Source organism: Anabrus simplex, chromosome 2, assembly GCF_040414725.1.
Source record: "Anabrus simplex isolate iqAnaSimp1 chromosome 2, ASM4041472v1, whole genome shotgun sequence".
NCBI lineage: Eukaryota > Metazoa > Arthropoda > Insecta > Orthoptera > Tettigoniidae > Anabrus > Anabrus simplex.
Genome location: NC_090266.1, coordinates 327,870,292 through 327,894,988, shown reverse-complemented (window position 1 = coordinate 327,894,988; position 24,697 = coordinate 327,870,292). Strand labels below are relative to the sequence as shown.

The following is a 24,697-nucleotide window of genomic DNA, read 5'->3' as shown; positions in this document are numbered from 1 at the left end:
TTAAAGCACTGCAATACAGGAGTAACAATGTCGATCACCAAACAAGTAACATATCTTATCAGCTTTATGACACCAAAACACTTACATAAAATTACTCCCTTACTGAGCATTACCTTTATTTTAAAAAAGCTTTTATTTAGAAGAAAATCTTTCATTGGTGGAAAACTATTCAATATAGTTCACACTGGAATAAAGTTTTTAAAAATCTACAATTATTTGTTGAGTCACAACAAGCCACAGCAAGAATGTCTCTTTAAAAGCTTTAGTAACTGCCTTATTAGACTAAACATCTGAAGTCTTCGATTCGGGCACTTGGCTTGGGTACGTAGGGCTATTTGGACTACTGCTGTGAGAATCCTGGAAAAAAAAGTAATATACAATGGAATATTAGTGGTCTGCATTTGACTGAACAATAAAGAGAAATTAGCTACTTTTACTATGGTGCATTCCCTTCACAGAATACCTACTATTGCAATGCAAGGACACAAGAAGGAAACAAACCACCTGCCTGACAAAAAAAATTGAAGCACTCAGAAGGGGAAGAGAAAACAAAATGAAACTTCACGTGTTGATGTTATTTCAGTGATTACAAAATTGAGTCAAATTTACTAAGAACCTGGCAATACAAGCCCACTAATCAGTATGATGTTCACCCCCTCTGGCCTGGATGCATGCACTGATTCGGTTGGGAAGGGTGTCATAAAGCCGTTGTATCATTTCCTGGGGCAAGCTAGCCCACAACTGTTATGACTGGTCCTTGATATCCTGGATACTGGCATGGGGATGGACTTGACGTCTGAGCTGGTTCCACACATGTTCTATATGGGACAGATTTGGAGATCTTGCTGGCCACAGGAGTACCTCAGCATCATACAGACAGTTCATAGAGACATGTGCCATGTGTGGACAAGCATTGTCATGTTAAAAAACTGGCACCAAGATACTGTCGCATGAGAGGTAACACACGAGAAAGGCTTGCATTATTATGTAATATAAAAGTGCAAAATATGTACATAAAAATGTAGTAAATATCAGTGAAACATGTAATATTCACAGAATATGTAAATAATTATGTAATATTCATAAAATATGCCATAATATTAATGCACTAAATTTACATACAAATTTGTTTCACGTCACACCGACACAGATAGGTCTTATAGCGACAATGGGATAGGAAAGACTTAGGAGTGGGAAGGAAGCAGTTGTGCCCTTAATTAAGGTACAGCCCCAGCATTTGCCTGGTGTAAAAATGGGAAACCACACTAAATTTACAAAAATGTTCATATATTCCTTTTTTTATCACTTATGATATTGATATGAGATAACAAAATTGTTTTAAATATCTCCATACATTATGACAAAGTCATCGTTGTTGCTTTAGATAATTTATATTCTAATTTTAACAGTATCACCACTGATGATCTTGCAAACAGACAGAGAGGTTGAATAACTTAGATTTCTTTTCAAGACAGCATGGAGTTTGTCGGAAACTCTGACCACAGGAAGGCACCTGCCCTCCCAGATTCTGAGAAAGGATTAGTGCTGTTGTATGCAGTTGAAACACTCAGACCTACTGTATTTTGCAGACAAAGGGTTAGAAATCCCAATATTGAAGGAATTTTAAAGCCAACTTCAGGCACTTAAAATTATTCTATATGAGATTAATTATTTTACTAAAGTTACTATAGTCTGAGAATTAAACAGGCTGACACAATTTTTAATTTTTTAAAAATAATTACCTAGTTATGTACAAAATGTTACATTCTTCACATTATATGTAAAAATATGTAAAATGAAACACAGGTATAACCATTTCAGAACCACAATTTGCAGACATTTTTCAGTTGTCTACAAGTAAAGGAATGGAATATTTAATTGCATAAGAATCTGGGTCCTACACATGAGCATGTAGAAGTCAGTGACGTACCATTTTGTCATCAGAGTTCCCTCAGTCACTACCAGCTGTGACCTGAAGTCATACCCAATCGCTCCCCACACCATGACACCAAGAGTAACACCGCTGTATCTCTCCAAAACATCAGAAGATTGGGACCTCTCTCCAGGTCGCCACCATACTCGCAGACAATGGTCATCTGGGTTAGTGCAGAATTGCAATTCTTCACTGAAAACATTACGATGCCATTCATCAGCAGCCCATGCTTCCCGGTGATGGCACCACTCCAAACGCAGCCGTTTGTGTTGTGGTATTAACAGCAGCCTATGCGTGGGACGGTGATTCCCTAGTCTGGCTGCTGCTAGTCTCTGACAAATGGTGCGGGATGACACAAACTGTTGCAGGGAGTCCATTACTTGTTCTCGGATAGAAGGCACAGATATGAAGGGGTAACGATGCGCTTGGTGCATAATACGGCGATCCTCCCTTGTGGTGATCAGATGTCATTGGTCTGAACCTTGACGACGAGTATGTCTGCCGTCACGTTCCCATGCAGTCCAACATTGGGCCACTCTCATATCCGAAAGCCCCACAAATCTAAATATTGCACAATTCAACCAGTCGGCGAAATGGAGACCCGCAATGAGGCCACTTTCAAACTCTGTCAGGTGCTGATAACGCTGACTCTTACGAGTACGCAGCATCTCCATGTCCTTCACAGTGATCACCCAACATCTGACACTGTTCGCGCCCTGTACATATCCTACCAGGCCTGGTAACAACACTAAACACAAAGAACACTAATGCACTCTGGTGGCCATTCTACCAGTCACAGACAACTGCAACTCTAATCATTTACATAACCGCCAATGGTGTTTTGATGTGCAAAGTTTCATTGACATCTGATAATTTCTTCTGGGTGCTTCAGTTTCTTTGTCAGGCAGTGTATATTTGTAAACAATAATTAAGGTGACCAATGTAGCTCACGGACAAATTATTAACTAAGTAACCGAGTTCCCACTGCGCAACTGGTTGAGACCAATCATGAAGAAGTGTTCATATTCAAATATAACACTAGCATATGTTAATACAACATTCACTGTATTAAGTAGACAGATGTAGGACTATATAAATTTAATTTTTATTTCACTGGAAATAAGTGCGTAATGAGATATTTCAAGCAGCAGTAAAGCTTCATAGTTCTTGCAGAGAGGGCTAGATCTGCACCTGGAAGTCTCATGTGTACTGAGAAGGCATGAACACTACATTTCCATATACCAAGGGAAGTAAAAGCAACAACAATCAAATTCCTGTTTAAGAAATTAATGTTTAAATGAAATAAAACTTCAAAAGTTTTGAAATTCATTACCAATGGCCAATCTCTGTGGGTTGTTGTAACTAAATCATCTAATGTCTCATGATGTTATTTTCATTAGTCTCTTGACTTGGAAAAAAGGAATCTTTGAAAATTATAGGAGAAGCAAAGGTAAAGGTATTATTTGCCACAATTCCAAGTGAAAAGGCACTATTTTCAAAAGTATTAAGACTTGAAGTAGGCCTACCACTGGAAATCTTTACTGTGAGTTATCACGGCACATCAAATGAGGGGTCATGGTATCTATGTTCATTAGACTCTTCATCTCAAGAAAGAAAATGATTGGGAACTACAGAAGAGGGGCAAATATATAATACTTTCCTATAGGCAGCCCTACATTAGGGCAAAAAAGTGCTGCCTAGCGGCATCAAGAAGTTGGTAAGTTTTGGTTAAAGACTACACATATTTTTATTATCTCAAGGACAGGCACCATGAGTACTGAATTGCCTACATTGTTTTACTGGTAACTATAGAGTGACAGCTCAAAATGTAATTAGCACAAAAAATGTTCCCCTGTAGTCCTTACACAGCAGTTAAACATTTAACTGGGCCAAAGAATTCTAGCTGCATTTCCTGCTCAGCAGCTTAGAAATGCTGGCTTAAGTTTAATTTATTGTGAGTTCTGATGACTGAATGTGTGCTGTAAGTTGCTTGTGTTGTTTGTAGGGATGTTCTATGTATTGTGTACATAGCATATATTGTAGTACCGTAAGTATTCTGTACACTGATAGATTTTTGTAGTCGACTCTGAAAATGTCTAGAAGTGGTAAGAGGTACACTTATAATGGTACAAAATTTGAGTCAGGCTATGCAAGAAGAAAGATAAAAGCCTAGTGGGAATACTGTAAGAGTAAACTAGGAGATTTGTTATTAGCAGTGCCAGTGTAGGAACACAGGACAGTTCTGAATTGAAGGATATTTCTTTAACTGAGGCTTCAACTTCAAACAACAATATGCCAACAAACAATGCTGTGTTGATGCCAAAAAATAACAGGCCTACTGTGGAAAAATTATTATGGGCAAATGTAAGTAATGATCCTAGTGATCAAGTTTTCCCAGTCTATGACAAACACATAACTAGTTTAGCTGAAGGACCAGTCTGAGTTGATGAATTAACTACCCTCTGAACGTAAATAACAGACATTTCTCAAATTTTCAATATTCTAAAGTCCTAAGCAAAAATGAAAAACAATATAGGCATTGCTTGGTATACTCCTAAAAAATATTTCGTCTTTCCTTACCATCCAACACTTCTTTATTTGTAGATAATAGTGTAAGTCACTGCAAATATACTGGTGCTTAGCTAAAGCCTGATAAACACATGAGTGATCACATGGTTAGAATAATTAGGTGGTTAGAGTTACAAAAATACTTAAGTCTGGGACAGTTATAGAAGTGAACTTCAAACTCAACTTAAAGTAGAAAGAAAATGATGCAGAGAGAATCTAGGTAGGATACTTGCCATCATGGAGTACTGACAATGAAACCCTTTCATCTGTAAGTCTCTAATCTGACTAAGATTTGGTATGACAACTTCAGTAGGAATGTTTTATTCAGCCACATCAAAATTAAATGCCCAATTGTATATTTAGCACCTGTTTTGTGGTGTCAAAGTTTGCTCATATGAGCACCGCATAGACAGGAGTGAGCAGTGGAAAGCAAGCAGAGGCTGCGCGGCTGGCCAGTTCATCTGCCACACTCTCAGTCTTTCACTCTCACACACACACATTACTTCCCTAGCCTCAGCAATCACTGCCACTCCATGAGGAGAAAGCGTCCATGCAGCCCTCAATGCAATATTTTTCAGTTTTCATGGATATACTCCACGTTTATGACCGCATGGCATGAGCGGGATGTGTTTAATTGTAATGAGTGGTAAGTTGTTATATACAATGTGTACATGAACAATTATGTGCTATTACTGTTTACTCATGAGTACTCATGGTTGCTCAAAAATCAATCACTACTGATCTGCATTTAGGGCAGTCGCCCAGGTGGCACATTTCCTATCTGTTGTTTTCCTAGCCTTTTCTTAAACGATCACAAAGAAATTGGAAAATTATTGAACATTTCCCTTGGTAACTGATTCCAATCCCTAACTCCCCTTCCTATAAACAAATATTTGCCCCAATTTGTCCTCTTGAATTCCAACTTTATCTTCATATTGTGATCTTTCCTACTTTTAAAGACACCAATCAAACTTATTTGTCTACTGATGTTATACCACGCCATCTCTCCACTGAGAGCTCGGAACATACCACTCAATCGAGCAGCTTGTCTCTTTTCTCCCAAGTCTTACCAGACCAAACTTTGCAACATTTTTGTAATGCTACTCTTTTGTCGGAAATCACCCAGTACAAATTGAGCTGCTTTTCTTTGGATTTTTTCCAGTTCTTGAATCAAGTTATCCTGGTGAAGGTCCCATACACTGGAACCATACTCTAGTTCGGGTCTTACCAGAGACTTATATGCCCTCTCCTTTACATCCTTACTACAACCCCAAAATCCCCTCATAACCATGTGCAGAGATCTGTACCCTTTATTAACAATCATACTTACGTGATTACCCCAATGAAGGTCTTTTCTTATATTAACACCTAGGTACTTACAATGATCCCCAAAAGGAACTTTCACCCCATCGATGCAGTAATTAAAACTGAGAGGACTTTTCCTATTTGTGAAACTCACAACCTGACTTTCAACCCCGTTTATCATCATACCATTGCCCACCGTCCATCTCACAACACTATTGAGGTCACCCCGCAGCCAATCACAATCTTGTAACTTATTTATTACTCTGTCCAGAATAACATCATCTGCAAACAGCCTTATCTCTGATTCCACTTCTTTACACATATCATTGATATATATAAGAAAACAAAGGTCCAATAATACTGCCTTAAGAAATTCCCCTCTTTTTTATCACAGGGTCAGATAAAGCTTTGCCTACTCTAATTCCCTGAGTTCTATTATCTAGAAATATAGCCACCCATTCAGTCACTCTTTTTTCTAGTCCAATAGCAGTTATTTTTGCCAGTAGTCTTCCATGATCTACCCTATCAAATGTCTTAGATAGATCAATTGCATTACAGTCCATTTGGCCTCCTGAATCCAGGATATCTGCTATATCTTGCTGAAATCCTACAAGCTGAGCTTCAGTGGAATAACCTTTCCTAAACCCAAACTGCCTTCTGTCAAACTAGTTATTAATTTTGCAAACATGCCTAATATAATCAGAAAGAATGCTTTCCCAAAGTTTACATGCAATGCATGTCAAACTGACTGGCCTGTATTTTTCAGCTTTATGTCTATCACCCTTTCCTTTATACACAGGGGCTACTATAGCAACTCTCCATCAATTCCATTCAACGAAACAATAATCAAATAAGTATTTCAGATATGGTACTATATCCCAAGCCATTGCCTTTAGTATATCTATAAACTGTAACTATAAACAGATAACACAATGAATGACTGCATCCTGCTATCTATTAATGGCTGGAATGTTGTGCAAAGCCAAAAGACATTATTTGCTGAAGAAGACCGGCAGTAATCTGCAACAAACAAAACAGAGGCTGATGTGGCTTTTGAGATGTATGGTAAGTTTTCTACCCATATTCCTTTAACAAAATATGCAGACAGACTCTGTGTTACTTAGTTTATATATTTTCAGAACTTATACAATATGCTAAGGACTATGTGTCATTGACATAATTATAGAAGATACACAGCAATTTCTTTATCCCAATAATACTACCAATGAAAACACAATTGAATATGAAAGTGATATCCTTAACGCTGCAGGGAGTGATGGTGAAAAACCTTAAAGACAGCACCCTGGAGGTAAACAAAGAAGTCTGAAATCTGGTATGCACACTTACTGACAGTTAAAACATCCATCAGATATTTATAGGAGGTAAAAGCAGGTGAAGGAGGAAGTGACATGGTGTAACAAAATCCATTATGTCGTCTGAGAAACATCACAAGAGTTGAAGGATTCTAAGACAGCATGCAAAATTGCCCATGATTGTGATTTAAAGAGATAAGCATAACAAGTAGCTCAACAGGTACGTTTTCCTTCTTTCAAGGCTTCCAGTTTTATGGGTGGATAAATTTAAATGGTCTTGTAACACTGTGTCAAGAAAAACTTCAAAGTTTACCACGGAATGGCACACAAATGATTTCAATAGCATTGTTAAAAATGAGGCGATGGGTGTAATAACAACTTAAGTCAGAAAACACTGTTTTGAGAAAATCACATCCAAAATTTTGAAACACTGTAAATATCTTAATTTTTCATTTATGGACATCTTAATTTATACATATAATTTAACGCCTCCCCTGCGAACCATGTGACGTTGCTATGGTGGGGAGGGTTGCGCGTCCCAATGAAGCAGATAGCCGAGCTGCAGGTGCATTCATATTGGATGGGTATCTGTTGAGAAACCAGACTAACGAATGGTTCTTCAAAAGGAGGGTAGCAGCCTTTCGGAAGTTGCAAGGGTGGCAGCCTAGATGATTGACTGATATGGCCTTGTAATGATACTCAACATGGATTAGCTGTGCTGATACTGCTACACAGCTGAAAGCAATGGGAAACTACAGCCATAAGTAACTCCCGAGGACATGCAGCTCTCTCTGTATGAATGATGTACTGATGATGGCTTTCTCCCGGGTAAAATATTCTGGAGGTAAACTAGTTCCCCATTTGGAACTCTGGGTGGGGACTACATGGGAGGGGGCAATCATCATGAAGATGGATACTGACATTCTACAAGTTGGAGAGTGGAATGTTAGAAGTTTGAATCATTGTGGTAGGTTAGAGAATCTGAAAAGGGAGATGGATAGGTTAAAGTTAGATGTAGTTGGTGTAAGTGAAGTACGTTGGCAGGACAAACAGGATTTTTGGTCAGGCAACTACCAAATTACCAACACAAAACCAAACAGCGGAAATGCAGGAGTTGGTTTAATAATGAATAAGAAAATAGGACAGCGGGTAAGCTACTATGACCAACATAGTGAAAGAATTATTGTCTTCAAGGTAGACACTAAACCAATGCCCATCACAATAGTGCAGGTCTATATGCCTACTAGTTCAGTGGATGATGAGGAAAACGAAAGAATATATGAAGAGATAGAGGATATAATACAATATGTAAAAGGTGATGAGAATCTAATTGTGATGGGAGACTGGAATGCAGTGGTAGGCCAAGGAAGAGAAGGTAATACAGTAGGAGAATTTGGATTGGGACAAAGGAATGAAAGAGGAATTTGGCTGGTTGAATTCTGCAGTGATCATAATTTAGTCCTTGCCAATAATTGGTTCAAACACCACAAACGATGGCTGTATACATGGACGAGACCTGGAGACACTGGAAGATACCAAATAGACTTCATTATGATCAGGCAGAGATTCAGAAACCAGGTGTATGATTACAAAACTTTCCCAGGAGCAGACGTGGACTCTGACCACAACTTGTTGCTCATGAAATGCCATCTGAAGTTGAAGAAATTGAAGAAAGGAAGGAATGCAAAGAGATGGGATCTAGACAAGTTGAAAGAAAAGAGTGTGAGGGATTGTTTCCAGGAACATGTTGCACAAGGACTAAATGAATAGGCTGAAGGAAACACAATACAGGAAGAGTGGATAGTAATGAAAAATGAAATCAGTAGGGCTCCTGAATAAATGTTAGGAAGGAAGAAACGATCAACTAAGGATCAGTGGATTACTCAGGAGATACTAGACCTGATTGATGAATGACAAAAATCAAGAATGCTAGAAATGAAGAGGGCAGAAAAGAATACAGGCAATTAAAGAATTAAGTGGACAGAAAGTGCAAGGAAGCTAAGGAAGAATGGCTGAAGGAGAAGTGCAGAAATGTCGAAGGTTGTATGGACCTAGGAAAGGTAGATGCTGCATACAGGAAAATCAAGGAAACTTTTGGAGAAAAGAAATCTAGGTGTATGAAAATTAAGAGCTCAGTTGGAAAGCGCTTCTAGGGAATGAAGATAAAGCAGAAAGATGGCAGGAACATATCCAACAGTTTTGTCAAGGTAAAGATGTAGATGATTTGGTTCTGGAACAAGAAGAGGGTGTTGATGATGATGAAATGGGAGACCCAATTTCGAGGTCAGAGTTTGACAGAGCTGTGAGAGACCTAAATAGGAACAAGGCACTTGAAATTGATGACATTCCCTCTGAATGAATGATTGCCTTAGTAGAAACCAGCATGGCAAGGTGTATGAGACAGGAGAAGTGCCATCCGGTTTTCGGCAGAATGTTATTATACCTATTCCCAAGAAGGCCGGTGCTGACAAGTGTGAAAACTACCGCACCATTAGTTTAGTATCTCATGCCTGCAAAATATTAACACGTATTATTTACAGAAGAATGGAAATACAAATTGAAGCTGAGTTGGGAGAAGATCAATTTGGCTTCAGAAGAAATGTAGGAACACGTAAAGCAATCCTGACTTTATGCCTGATCTTAGAGGATCGAATTAAGAAGGACAAACCCAAGTACATGGCGTTCGTAGATCTAGAAAAGGCATTCGATATTGCTGATTGGACCAAGCTATTTAAGATTCTGAAGGTGATTGGGATCAGATACCGAGAATGAAGATTTATCTACAATCTGTATAAAAAATCAGTCTGCAATGATAAGAATCGAGGACTTTGTAAAAAAAGAGGAGCAATCCAGAAAGGAGTGTGGCAAGGCTGCAGTTTGTCCCCCCTTCTTTTCAATGTTTATATAGAACAGGCAGTAAAGGAAATCAAAGAGGAATTTGGAAAGGGAATCACAATCCAAGGAGAGAAAATCAAAACCTTGAGATTTGCCGATGATATTGTTATTTTATCTGAGACTGCAGAAGATCTTGAGAAGCTGTCGAATGGTACGGACGAAGTCTTCTGTAAGGAGTACAAGATGAAAATAAATAAGTCCAAAACAAAAGTAATGGAGTGCAGTGGAACGAAGGCAGGTGATGCAGGAAATATTAAATTAGGAAATGAAGTTTTAAAGGAAGTAGATGAATATTGTTACTTGGGTAGTAAAATAACTAACAATGGCAGAAGTAAGGAGGACATAAAATGCAGACTGGCACAAGCAAGGAAGAGCTTTCTTAACCCTAGAGAGCTAAATCTTCGTCAAAATGACGACGGCCATGATAAAAATTTATCTCCCCCACCAGTTCTCGCAACCTCAGCCGCTTGGATTCCTCAGTGCCTTCATTTGTCCTTGAGCTGTGGATAATGTTACATTGGTTGCGTCGGAGACCTGTCTCGTTAGTGAGTTATGTGCTTTGCGTAGTCTTCCTGACGAAGCCTTAGCTTCGCCATAGGTATAATCGCTATTCGACTGAATTTGCAGCATTTTGTTTGCTGTTTTTTTTTAAACCAAGTTAACAAGAATCCTTTCTGCTCTCTGTCTAGGCATTGAATCACACATTTTTTGGATGTTTTCATCTGAATTTCCTGTTAACAAAGAATGTCAATCGAAGCAATCTCCAAGGGTACAATGGACAATTGGTTCACTTCTGTTCCCTTGGTGACTGACCTATTGAAACCACCGTATAACTTGACAATACTAGGCACTATTCGTAAGAATGAACGAGAAATTCCACCTGCATTACTGAATTATACGGCAAGAAAAGTAGGCACATCTAAGTTTTGTTTTGACCAAGAGAAAACACTTCTGTCGTACAAAACCAAGCCGAACAATGTGGGCTTAGTTCTTTCGACCACTCATGAACGAGCAGAGATCAATCCAACATCGAAGAAGCCGATTACGATTGAGGGTTATAACGACACGAAAGGTGGTGTGGACACGCTAGACCAGATGAACAATCAAATGAATTATAGTAGAAAGACTAAATGATGGCCACTTTGTGTCTTCTTTGGTATGTTGAACATTATTCTAGTGAACTCTTATGTGATCTATGTTCACAATAAGTTCAACAATAAAGAAAAGCCTTTGACTAGGAGGCAATTTGCTAAAAAGCTGCAGTATGAACTTATGAAGCCATGGGTGACACATCGCCTTGGAATGCGCAACTTGCCGTGCATGCTGCGCTCGTCTATGGCAGAAACATTTCACGTGAATATGCCTACAGATAAAGCTGAAGGTTCTAAATCAAGAAAATGCAAAATATGTGTCTTTTGCCCAAGCAAGAAACGGAGGATAACAACACTGTATTGTTGTCATTGTTCCCGAGCTATATGTGAGGAACATTAAGCAAGATGCTGTTTGGAATGCAACAACGGGCGATGAATGTGGTTGAAATATTTGTGTATGCTGACAAGATTCTGTCAAAGAAATGCATCATGTAAAATACATAAATATGTAGCAATGAGTAATTTTTCCATACCAATAAATTTGTTCGTCACAATGACTACGCATTAGCTTTAACGTTCCTTGTATACCACGTTAGCTTTCTAGGGTTAAGAAAAGAAATTTGCTCACTTCAAACATTGATATAGGAATTAGAAAGATGTTTCTAAAGAATTTAATCTGGAGCGTGGCATTGTATGGAAGTGAAACATGGATGATAACTAGCTTAGGAAGAAGAGAATAGAAGCTTTTGAAATGTGGTGTTACAGAAGAATGCTGAAGGTGAGATGGATAGATCGAATTACGAAATACTGAATCGAATTGGTGAGAGGAGATCGATTTGGCTAAATTTGATGAGAAGAGATAGAATGATAGGACACACCTTAAGACACCCAGGACTTGTTCAGTTGGTTCTTCAAGGAATTGTAGGCGGTAATAACAGTAGGGGTAGACAAAGGTATGAATATGACAAGCAGATTAGAGCAGATGTACGACGCAATAGTTACGTTGAAATGAAAAGGTTAGCACAGGATAGGGTGGCATGGATAGCTGTATCAAACCAGTCTATGGACTGATGAATCATACACACAATTTTACGACAGTCCTTAACAATATTTCCATTTCACTGTGAATTTAAATGTCACTAGTTCTTAAATATTTTGATTTAAATGTGAGTTTACTTAAGTCATTATTGCATAGACTGACAATCAGCACCTTAAATTGGCATTTATGGGCAGTAGATTTACATACATGCATACATTATCATTATAGACTGTTATGCCTTTCAGTGTTCAGCCTGCAACCCTCTGAGAATTTACTAAACGTCGCCACAATCCTCGATTTGCAACTAGTGTTGTGGCCTCATTTAGTTCTATACCTCGTATCTTTAAATCGTTAGAAACCGAGTCTAACCATCGTCGTCTTGGTCTACCTCTACTTCTCTTACCCTCCATAGCAGAGTCCATTATTCTCCTAGGTAACCTATCCTCCTCCATTCGCCTCACATGACCCCACCACCGAAGCCGGTTTATGCGTACAGCTTCATCCATCGAGTTCATTCCTAAATTACCCTTTATCTCCTCATTCCGAACACCATCCTGCCATTGTTCCCACCTGTTTGTACCAGCAATCATTCTTGCTACTTTCATGTCTGTTACTTCTAACTTATGAATAAGATATCCTGAGTCCACCCAGCTTTCGCTCCCGTAAAGCAAAGTTGGTCTGAAAACAGACCGATGTAAAGATAGTTTTGTCTGGGAGCTGACTTCCTTCTTAGAGAATACTGCTGATCGCAACTGCGAGCTCACTGCATTAGCTTTACTACACCTTGATTCAAACTCACTTACTATATTACCATCCTGGGATAACACAACCTAAATACTTGAAATTATCGACCTGTTCTAGCTTTGTATCACCAATCTGACATTCAATTCTGTTGAATTTCTTACCTACTGACATCAATTTAGTCTTCGAGAGGCTAACTTTCATACCATACTCATTGCACCTATTTTCAAGTTCCAAGATATTAGAATGCAGGCTTTTGGCACAGTCTGCCATTAAGACCAAGTCGTCAGCATAGGTCAAAGCAGTTTGGCAGTAGATTTGTTCAAAATAATTTAATAGGAAAATCAGCTACCCTGTACTGATTAATAAGTATATTTTCATAATAACATTACAAAATATATACAGTAGCCTATATGTAGAATTTACAAAAAATGAAACTATTTTCTTAATAATCCACTTTTGAAAGGAATTTCAATCGGAGAATAATATTAAATGATTTCTTATACACTGGCATTGCCTTGATAAGGTAGACTAAGTTAAGTAAAATGTATTTAATAATAATAATAATAATAATAATAATAATAATAATAATAATAATAATAATAATAATAATAATAATCACAAAACAGGAGTTTATGAACACTCATTCTTGAATGGTTTCCTCAGTCTCACTCATGTCACTTTTGCGGTTCACCTTCCTCCACAACTGTCTCTTTCTCTAATTTGTGCTTAAGTGTATCTGCATTCTCCAGTTTTAAAAACTTGAGTAAAGAAGAAACATCATTATTCTTTGTTAACTTCAAGCCTTTTCATCAATGAGGGCACAAAGAGAAGTGTCCTGCACCATCTTATCAGCCGGTTCCCAAAACAAATTAAACATTTCTTCCTGTCTTTCTCTGGGAGAAATGTATGGCAGTTCCTCATGCAATAATTTTCAGTAAAACTGAGCAGCTTCATATTTTCATAAGTCTCCTAAGTTGTGCTGAATGAGCTACTGGTATGGAAAGAAACTTGTTCCCATTGTGCAGTAGGACAGCTTTGAGACTTCTACCTGAACTATGTATAAATAGACGCCATTGATCCGGTTCATGAGGAATTTTAATGTGTTCAAACAGACCATTAACATCACTACACCGGGCGAGTTGGCCGTGCGCGGCTGTGAGCTTGCATCCGGGAGATAGTAGGTTCGAATCCCACTATCGGCAGCCCTGAAAATGGTTTCCCGTGGTTTCCCATTTTCACACCAGGCAAATGCTGGGGCTGTACCTTAATTACTGTAAGGCCACGGCCGCTTCCTTCCAACTCCTAGGCCTTTCCTATCCCATCGTCGCTATAAGACCTATCTGTGTCGGCGCGATGTAAAGCCCCTAGCAAAAAAAAAAAAAAAACATCACTACAGAAACAAAGAGTTCCGTACATTAGGTAGAAACATGCAAAATCCTATATTTTGTTATTTTACAGGATTTATCGAGAAAGTTATATTGCTTCCGATGGGATGCATGGAGTTCAGCTTTTGATTTAGTTAGTTGCAACTCCCTAACAAGGTCATCCAATTTCGGCTGAGTAAAGAGCTGTGGTTCCAAATTGCTGTCATCACTAAAACCGAAATCACTGTCATCACTTGAATTTGTCTCTAGCCTACGTCCTTTTCACATGTGTTCTGTTTCGGTGGTGTTGGAATTGGCAGCTCTTCACTATGTGGTACTGGAGCAATAGATGACGGTATGCCAGGATATGGAATAGGTACTTTTCCTGCTCTTTGTACTTTTGTAATGTGTAATATCCACCATACGATACTAACAGTCGTTGTGATTATTTGTAGGCTCTCACCATATTCGGGAAATTGCAAATGGCATACTATCTTTTCTGGATAGATTTACACCCTAGTGCTGAATTGGTCGACCTCGGCAATCTTCGAGATTCGTACTGGCAACATTTGAAACACAAACTATGACTCGCTTATGCATCGCTGAGCGACATCTGGCGTACACTTTACGTACTAGTACTGTTGTTATTTACACAGCAAAGCCAAACTACAGAATTCACTCTAGGAATAAGATTCGCATCGAGAAATGTTATATAATGTTATATAATGTGTGTGTGACACAGTTGTTAGCTTAAGATAACAATGGTTTAGCAAAATTCATATCGATCGATCATATTATCGATTCAATTCAGATTTCATTTCCATTCAGTTGGCAGTACCGTACTACTGGAACCGGAATTGCTCCCTCCTTACTCCTCAAACCCGTACACAAATCTATCGATAAAAAGTGCGCAGATAGTACATTTTCTTGTTCTACTTAGCCAACCCTCTGAAGTAGACCGACAGCTGACACAAGTGACATGGGGAACCCATGAAACAAGTTGGTCTCGAAAATGCACACTGAAATAAGAGTGGTACACCTCACAGAACTTCGTACCGAGCAAAATTTTATATTTCACTTGTTTAGATCCAATGTAATGTTCACAAACATAACCAAACACGTCTGCTGGCAATTTGTAACGTCTGGGTGTTGACATTTTTCGTTAAAAGACAACAATTCAATGTTACTTATAACCACAGAACTGGATCTACATTCACAAGTGACAGGAAGACATTTTTTGAAAAATATCGATATATATCGATACGTACAGTTAGCATTTTAAAGAAGTCGATATATTGAACCTTTCCAGATGTATACCAATACTGATGGAACATCACATTAAAGCGATCTAGTGGTATCACCTTGAACAACTACGACTCCCAGAAAAAGTGCTAAATTCACAATTTTTTAACAAACCGTTAAAATATCTAATAGTATCGACATTTGAACACACTAACGGCATATTCGCTTTCAGTACATTGGTTTTATACAATAAACACAAAGAAATAAACATAAACAATTTTTTGTTACATAGTGTTGTTAAGCATTCCCTACAGGCAACACGCAGCTCTTGAGGTACTGGAGAAGCTGTGAGAAGTGGGCGACCAATATCACAATATATCTGAATTGGGACAGTCAACATCCTAAATCTGACAGACAAAACTGGAGAGTTGAGGGAGTTCATGAAAGAGAAGGACATAGACATCTTTGATCTTACTGTTACAAAATGGAGATGAAGAGAGGAAAGAAAAGGAAGGGTACAGACTGTTTTAGAGGGGAGGATAGGATGCAGTAATTGGAGTAGGAATGATCATTAGAAAGAAGATCAATGAGAGAATGATCATAGTAAGGATACAGTTTCAGACAGGAACACGAGATCCGTTCCACAAATTGGAAATAAAGAAGTGAATACAGGACAATTTCTTGAAGTAGTGGAGTACTTAGAAGACAAAGAAGTAAATTATATTGGGATATCTAAATGCACAAGTTGGAAGAAAGAGACTGGGAAGAGAAGAGATTCTGGATATGGCAACAAGAATCAAGAATGGGATATGTTAATGGAAGTCTGCCAGAGGAACAACTAATAATAGGAAAGACGTGGTTCAAGAAGAAAAATAGTGAAAAAATTACCAGGGGAGAGAGAAGAATGAAAACATTGATTGACTACATACCGTATTATTGGAAAAAGGGCATTGGAAAGATCTTATCAATGTTTCAGCTATACCTGAAGAAGCCTTTGGGGGTGTGACAGCAAGTTGAAAGTAGGCAAGGTCACAAAACTACAAGGAAAAAAGAAAGAAAGATTAAGGGTCTGGAGATTGAAGGAAAAAGTGGTTCAGGAAGAGTTTAGGAAAGAATTATGGAAACTGATACCAAAGAACAGGAATGCAATAATTTTAAGAATTAATTTTTAAGGTGTGCAGAGGAAAAATGTAGCAGAACATCAGGAAATGTAACAGAGAAAGAGACAACATTGTGGTATGATAGAATAAAAGGTAAAGTGAAGGAAAAGGAGAAACTTGGAAGACCGGGCGAGTTGGCCGTGAGCGTAGAGGCGCGCGGCTGTGAGCTTGCATCCGGGAGATAGTAGGTTCGAATCCCACTATCGGCAGCCCTGAAGATGGTTTTCCGTGGTTTCCCATTTTCACACCAGGCAAATGCTGGGGCTGTACTTTAACTAAGGCCACGGTCGCTTCCTTCCAACTCCTAGGCCTTTCCTATCCCATCGTCGCCGTAAGACCAATCTGTGTCGGTGCGACGTAAAGCCCCTAGCAAAAAAAAAAAAAAAAAAAAAAGAAACTTGGAAGGAATAGGACTGAAGTGAGTAGAACCATATACATGGAAGCAAAAAGAGTTTGCAAAAAAGTATTAGAAGAAGAAAAGTTGGGAAACATTTACCGAGGAAGTAAAGAAAAACTTGAACGGTGGGAAATAACTATAGGAATGAAATGGTGAACAGAGGATTTGTGAAGAATAAAGAAGGAGTAATACTGACAAAACCAGAAGAGTTAATGAACAGATAGAAATAATATTTCAGTGAAATGCTGAACATGAGAAGAACATGGAGAAGGTATCCAGGCAGCAGGAATACAAGAAGTAACAGAGAAGGAATCAGACATTACAATAACAGAGGTGGAATGGGCACGTAAAAAGATGAAGATGGGAAAATATGTGGAAGTAGATGAAGTAGCCATAGAAATGATCAGGTCTACAAGACCAGCAGTACTCAGGTGGACTTATAAATTACTCAAGTGTGTATAGAGAGAGAAAAAGTGCATGGGGATTGGGAAAATGGGATTATTCAAGAAAGGAGATAAAGAGATGTTGCAGTAACTACCGAGGAATCACCATCCTGTCCCACGTTCCTGAATTAATGGAAACGATACTGGAGAGAAAAATTAGAGGATAAGTGTAAAGTCGGTGACAAGACAAACAATTTGGATTCACAAATGGAAGGTCATCAGAAGAACCCACTTTCATTCTGAGACAGATCATGGAAAAGGGAGATGAAAGCAAAACAGAAGCATTTCACATTTCTTGTAAAGGGAATGAATTCCCAAAATACATAGCCTTATCTTGTTTTCCTAGCCTAGATATATATTTCTCTGTATTCCTGGTCACATAGACAATTCCATATTTTCCATTTCCCATTTTTAACCCAACGGACTCTCATTTAAAGACCCCTACATGTCACACTGGAGAAGCTGTTTGTGCAGCACAATGGAAAATATATTGTAAAAAGTGAACTATACAAGATATTAACCTGAAATGTTGTCATTAGTTGAACGAATACATGTACTCACCTAAAAGTATGTTTTTGTGTGATTGATTTCAAAGCAAACAGGGAGATATAGTGGAATTTTGCACTTTCTGCACTGCCACATTGTGCTTTGAGCACATAAAACATCACTTAGAGGGATTGTTGTTCTTTTCAGTACTAGAGATATGCATGGGAAAATGAGCCCAGTTTCTAGATAGTAGCCTAAGAGGAGTTGCACTAGATGAAGGTCATCCCCTGACCTTTTAATCACGCAGCTGCACGGTCACAAGTAACTGTTTTGCTACGGACGCACGGAAGTCTATGTACTAAGTTTTCCTGTGCTCCAGTGTGAGGTAGTACAGTACACTACAAAGGAATTGAAAAGACAAATGTCTAGAAGGTATGAAAATATTTTCTATACCCTTTGATTGTTCACCTCATGATGGGAAAAAGGGCAGTGACCTGGTCTTGTAAATCTACTCCCTTCATCCCATCTTGGTACTCAAGGGTCAGTTTTGGTTTTTCACTTCTTCCTGTGGCACTTGTCCACGCTTTCTCCTGAGTTTTCCTGTTGATGTAACATTTGCTGTTGTGTGGTTTTGAAGAAAGGGTATAAACATCTTTGTTATTCTTCCATTTGGGGCACAAAATGTGTTTGGACGATCATGTTTGTTATTCACCTCTTTGTAGTACTGGTACTTTACACGAAATATCAGGTGACATGTTTTATTCTGTTGGGCCTGACAGTTCCTACAATATTTGTTTGTTTTTTATTAACCCTTTTACGAAGATCTGGAGACATGTACCAGTTATCAAGGTACAGAGTTTGATGTATGTTGAACAAATCTTCACACCTGCTCAATAAAGGTGGCGGAGGTTTTAATGACATACACTCCTGTGAACTGTACGGCCAAGCTCTTGTTACCCTGCTGCAGTAATGGAGTAGACTGTACAGCCTAAGGGGACACTGGAACCTACCAAACAGAGTGTGTTCCCAGGTATGGCTGAAAGAAGCATCTGTACTCCATGTGAGGAGCAGTCTGAAATGACTTTGGAAGTGCAACACCAATGTACTAATAGCCTACATAATGAACGTAAATATGGATCCTCGGAAAAGTTCAGGGTCCCTGCATGTGACACGCAGCTATTTGGGTTCTGAGGGAGCTGTAATAAGTGGGAGACCCGTACCAAACTACATTAAATTTCGAACGGCTCATGTCAGGAAGCTGAACGATAAGACTTGCCAACTTCATAAAGGAGAAAGACAAAGCCATTCTGAGAATACACAAAAAGCAAGGGTAAGATGTACAGTGACATATTAACACTTGAGTGTACACTAGGTAAGTAATCACCGTTTATTCATTACACTTGTACTGATAATAGGATGCTTTCTGGTCAAGTTTCAATGTTGTGACCAACTTCAAACCGCAACTGCATTGAAGTGACTTCTTTGATCAAACTGGTAATTTTAGTTGAAAATGAATTCCACAACGATTTTCAGAAACCATATTTGAGCTCTCCCATCAATTTTCATGCAATTTGGAGAGCTTAAACACAAATACTTCCATCTTAAGCACAGATGGGTGCTGTCACCACCATTATTAATAATGGTAATGGATGAAATTGTGAAGGCATCAAAGGAAGCATTTGGTGAGAGAGAGTTGAAGGTAATGCTTTTGCTGATGATAGTGTGGTGTACAAGAACAACTGCACATACTGAATGAGCAAAAATTGTTAAATATGGTATGAAATTTATTGTACAGAAGAGCAAGATGATGGTTATAAAAATAGATGACAGAGTAGGGAAAGGATTTATAAATAATGGAGGTCAGAACCTTGAAATCATGGATAGACTTAATTATCTAGGAAGTGAACTAATGCAAAATGCAAGGCTGGATATATAGATGATCAAAGGGGTGCATTTCATTCATTCATTCATTCATTCATTCATTCATTCGTTATTTATTTATTTACCATAAACCTTTACAGTATCTATGGAAGGTCAGGGGAAAAGGACAGGCCCCCCTACACGTAGTGCCCTCTGACCTTTGAAATAATTACCTAAATCCTAAACTAAAACAGTCATATACACTATTTACAGGTAAAGTAACAAAGAATAGCCTAATATATACGTCTTTCTCATTTATACAACCTTTCACTCCCTCATTCTTTCTTCCATATATTCACATGCATTTTCTCACCGTATGTGCTTCCTAACGTAACATTTAACTATATTTACATTTCTACATTTCATGTTGGCGGGTAGATCGTTCCAAAGCCACACTGAACGAGCAAAGAAACCTAGTTTGTATGACTCAGTTCACGCAAAGGGGGGGTATAAGACACACCCCATTGCCTCTACGGATGGAGCTGTAGGAAAAGGAGAGTCGAGGGAATGGTGAAAGGTGAATGGCCCTGTGAGGGACTTGTGTAAGAAGGTGATGTCGTTTTGTTTACACAAGGGGGCGATTGACGGGAGGGAAGACAGGCAGCTGTTCTTGTTAATTAGTCGTTCAGCGTGACGTTGGATTCATTCTAGTTTGTGAAGGTTAGCTGCAGTGGTAGGGTGCCAGGCAGGTAGACCATACGTTAGTATAGGTCTCACTAGTGTCAGGTAAGCCATCCATATAGCATATAGCATATAGCATTCAACTTGCACCCATGGAGGCTTCTGTGTATAAAACCAAGCACCCTGGCAGCTTTGCATCTCACTTCCTCTGTTTGTGTGTTCCATTTTAGTTGCTCAGAAATGGTTATTCCTAACAAATGCATGGTTTTAACTCGCTCAATATGTACATTATTAATGTTATATATACATTCTACTGGGTGTCAAGACCTACTTAACCTAATGTATTTACATTTTCCAGCATTAATGTTGAGACCGTTGACGTAACACCACACCACTATAGTGTCCAAGTCCGACAGTAACTTCAGACAACCATCTGCACATTTTATATCCTTGTACATTACAGTGTTGTCAGCATATTGGGCTATGGTTGAGGTCACACATTTAGGTAAATCAGAGACAAATGCATTAAGTAATAAAGGTCCCAGGATGGTGCCTTGACATACTCCTGAGGTTACCTTAACGGTCGATGATCAAACTCCATCAAACACAACACGTTGAGTACAACCCTCGAGAAATGACCGCAACCATGCTAGTATACTTCCCCTAACATTTATCTGTCTTAATTTTAACAAAAGTCGTTCATGAGGGATTTGGTCAAAAGCTTTAGCCCAGTCCAAAGCCACGCAGTCTTCCTGAACAATTTTAGATTTCTCCAGAGAGAACTGCCACTTATCAATAACCTTTGTTAATAAAGTATTACAGGATCTTCCTGGAAGAAAACCGTGCTGGTTTTCACTTAGCAGATTACCTTCCCGGAAGTATTTCCATATATTAGAGGCTACCAGTCATTCCATACATTTACATACGTGGGATGTGAGAGACACTGGCCGATAGTTGTCAATGAGTGCTTTGTCCCCTTTCTTGAAAATCGGAACTACATCAGCACACTTCCAGTCTTGAGGCAGTGATCCACAGTGAAGCGACAGGTTGAATAGTTCACAGAGAGATGGTGCCAGTGACTCAGCACAGTCACGGAGTATACGGCTGGGCATTTCATCAGGGTCGCTCGCCGTATGGGGTCGAATTCTCTTCAAACTTGCTTGTGCCTCAAGTTCCGAGAAGTAGAGGCTGGTGAGAGGGAGGGGTGGTATGGTTGTGTTGGTTATATACATGTCCCCAGCTGATTGTGCCTGTGAGAAATTCTCTTTACATTTTTCACTGAAGGCTGAGGCAATGTCTTCAGGTGTGGAGATGGATTTCCCGTTAGCTTGAAAGGAGCTTGTTGCAGCACTGCCACAGTTCCTTTTTAGTAGCTTCCACAGTTCTTTGGTATATGACCAAGCCTTGTGAATATACTGACCGTAAGCCTCCTTGATCCTATTCTTAGTGTCTTTCCGAGCAGATTTGTACTTTTCCCATTTTTGTTCCGTTTGGCACTGTTTCCACTTTTTGTATAGATTGTTCCGTTTCCTTATTAACTTCAAAAGGTCTTTATTACTCCTCGGAGCTATATTCTCTCCTTTTATAGTGCATTCTGGCACAGTTTGTTTAATGCACCAGAAAAATGTATTTTTCCAGGCGAGCCACAAAGAGTCTACGTCACAGGTTGATAAGGAAGTTGGAGTTGGTAGGTGATTCAGTAGTAAGGTGGAGAGGGATTTCCAGTCAGCTTTCCTGCAGTTATATTGAGGCTTGGATTTTTGTTTGACAGTTTTTCTGCAATCTAGGGAAGCTAGAGTCGCTTGAATAGCATGGTGATCACTGAAGCCGGGTATAACTTCAACTCGAGATACTGAGGAGGGATGATTGGTGAGAAACAGATCTAATATACTGTAGAATGGGATGTTTTGGTGATACGTGTTGCTTCTACAACAAGCTGTTCTAGAAAGAGATCGTAGAATACTGTTAGGAATGAATCTGCCAATGGATTTCCAGGGATGGGAGTGGAATCACAGGTCCATATTATGTCCAGGTTAAAGTCACCTGTGAGGTAGAGGGCATTGTACTTGTGCTGAATGAGTTACATTCATCTTAGAGATTCCAGTAATACTTCATTTATACAGGGCATGGATTTCAGAGCCCGATATATGCTACCTATCAAGAATTTGTTGCCCCTAAATGTCACTTCCACCCATAGAGCTTCACTGTCAGTCTCCAGGTATCCTAGTCGGATTGGTTATAGTTCCGTTCGTATAGCCAGGAGAACACCCCCTCCAGATGTCCAGGTTCTATCCTTCCTGAAGACCAAGTATGGTTGCGGAAATACTTCACCGTCATAAGTAGCACTGCTCAACCACGTTTCAGAGACACGATTGATGGTTCGATACTGGCCAGTGATGCTCTAATCTCCTGCTGTCTCCTATAACCCATTATACTATGGGAGAGAATGGTGGTGTTTTGGGAGCCCTGTACACTGGTAACTGAGTCATTACTATTTACACAGTTATTTACATAATTTACTTTGTCTGGCACTTCGAAGAACGAGTCCGATGGTACCGGGAGACAACATTTCATGTACTGCCAAGATGACAAGCCACGTTTAATTTTATGGTAATCAGATGGAGAGATTTTGGTGCAGGTCTTATGTGTAGACATTTCACACAACACACACTTCACGTACAGCTGATTGATGCGGCCCTTAGAACAGCAAATATGACATTCTATGTTACTCATATTTCTGTTTTGATATCCTGGATTTGTTTCTACATCTCCACACGCAGCTATGGTCAAGAGAATGAGGTGAAATGTTCACGAGGGTGGTCTGGCAACCCTGCGCCTCGCTTGAAGCTCACTGCCAGTACCAGCGGTCACGTACACGTTTTCACTGGCGCACCATGTTAAGTACGATATTTTACAATTTTTCACAATTAGCAACTTCTCTTGGAGGATTGAACCACTAGGACACTCACTGAACACCCCACCATTAAAGATCACTTTGTTACTTCCACACGTGACGCGTTTAACCACTATAAACAATAAGACAATATGGAGCACTTGGAACTCTACATGTCGACCTGCAGCCCGGATGCCCGGGTAGTGATAAGAAGAGAGCGGAATTAATTTCTAGTCAGCGATATGAAATTGTGAGGAGCTGTGTTTGGAAATGTATTTATTATTTATTTAGCATATGATCCACAAAAGACAATAAGAAATACATTTACAAACATGTACAATTTATAGCATTAGGACCACATTTTCATATTTGGATTGATTGCTTCAAGAGTTAATAAGTGGAGTTCATCCAAGGAACCGGAATACGAGTGTACAAGGCAATCCTGCATAATATGTTTCATAGTCTGCATTTCAAAGCGACAGTCACAGTCCAACCCCAGTGATGTAGAGCTGCACCAGTTTGAACAGTACCATACCGTGTGATAGGAAAGGCAAGCAAAGACAGAGTAAGAAATGAAGATGATAGGAAGGAAACTGGAGTAGAAAAATTGAATGACAGAACTGAGAAGTATAAATTAAATTGGTATGGACATGTAAAGAGAATGGAGGAGAAAAGGATACACTGAAAAAGATGATGGAGGCTGTCTGAGGGAAAGAATGCCAGAGGGACATCCACAGCATGATGACCCGTATAGAAAGGAACCTGGAATGGAACAGAGTTACAGAAGAATTATGGAAGGAGAAAGGAAAGTGAAGGAGCACTATACTGTAGATACCCCAACCTGGATAGAGCTGGATAGGGGAATTGATGATAATGATGGTGATTTTTGCTTATGAAAAGGGTCAGTACTGTTCTAATGTAACTTACACAACTTGTTTCCACATAACTAGTACCATGATGTAGAAGGTCTGTCCCACATGTCCACCTTATCATTAACAATGATGTGATTAAACAGACAAGGGAAACCAGTGATCTGGAAGAAAATTTGTCTTGTCTCTCCTTTTCCTTTTGTATACATTTTGATGTGAAGTCAGCAAAATTCGAGTAGAATAGTAGGTCTTTCATAGTTGGTAATTCTAGAAATGCCTTCAGGTATGTAGTAAAGAGTTGAACTCTTAAGAGTAGAACAACAGCTATTTACAACTACCGGTACCTAGAATGATAGTAGCAGTTATTTTGACTGCAGTGAGAAAAATTACAGTACACATACAGAATCCAAACAT

At 39.1% G+C, this 24,697-nt stretch overlaps 1 protein-coding gene across 1 annotated transcript in view; it reads right to left on the bottom strand.

Annotated features, from left to right (window-relative positions):
* Positions 1 to 243: 243 nt before the first annotated feature.
* The window catches only part of sei (seizure), a 520,652-nt gene continuing 496,198 nt past the window's right edge, over positions 244 to 24,697 (bottom strand). Inside the window, exon 21 of the mRNA XM_068225985.1 lies at positions 244 to 357. Coding sequence (XP_068082086.1) covers positions 283 to 357 — 75 coding nt within the window. The 3' untranslated portion in view covers positions 244 to 282. The remainder of the gene's footprint in view (positions 358 to 24,697) is intronic.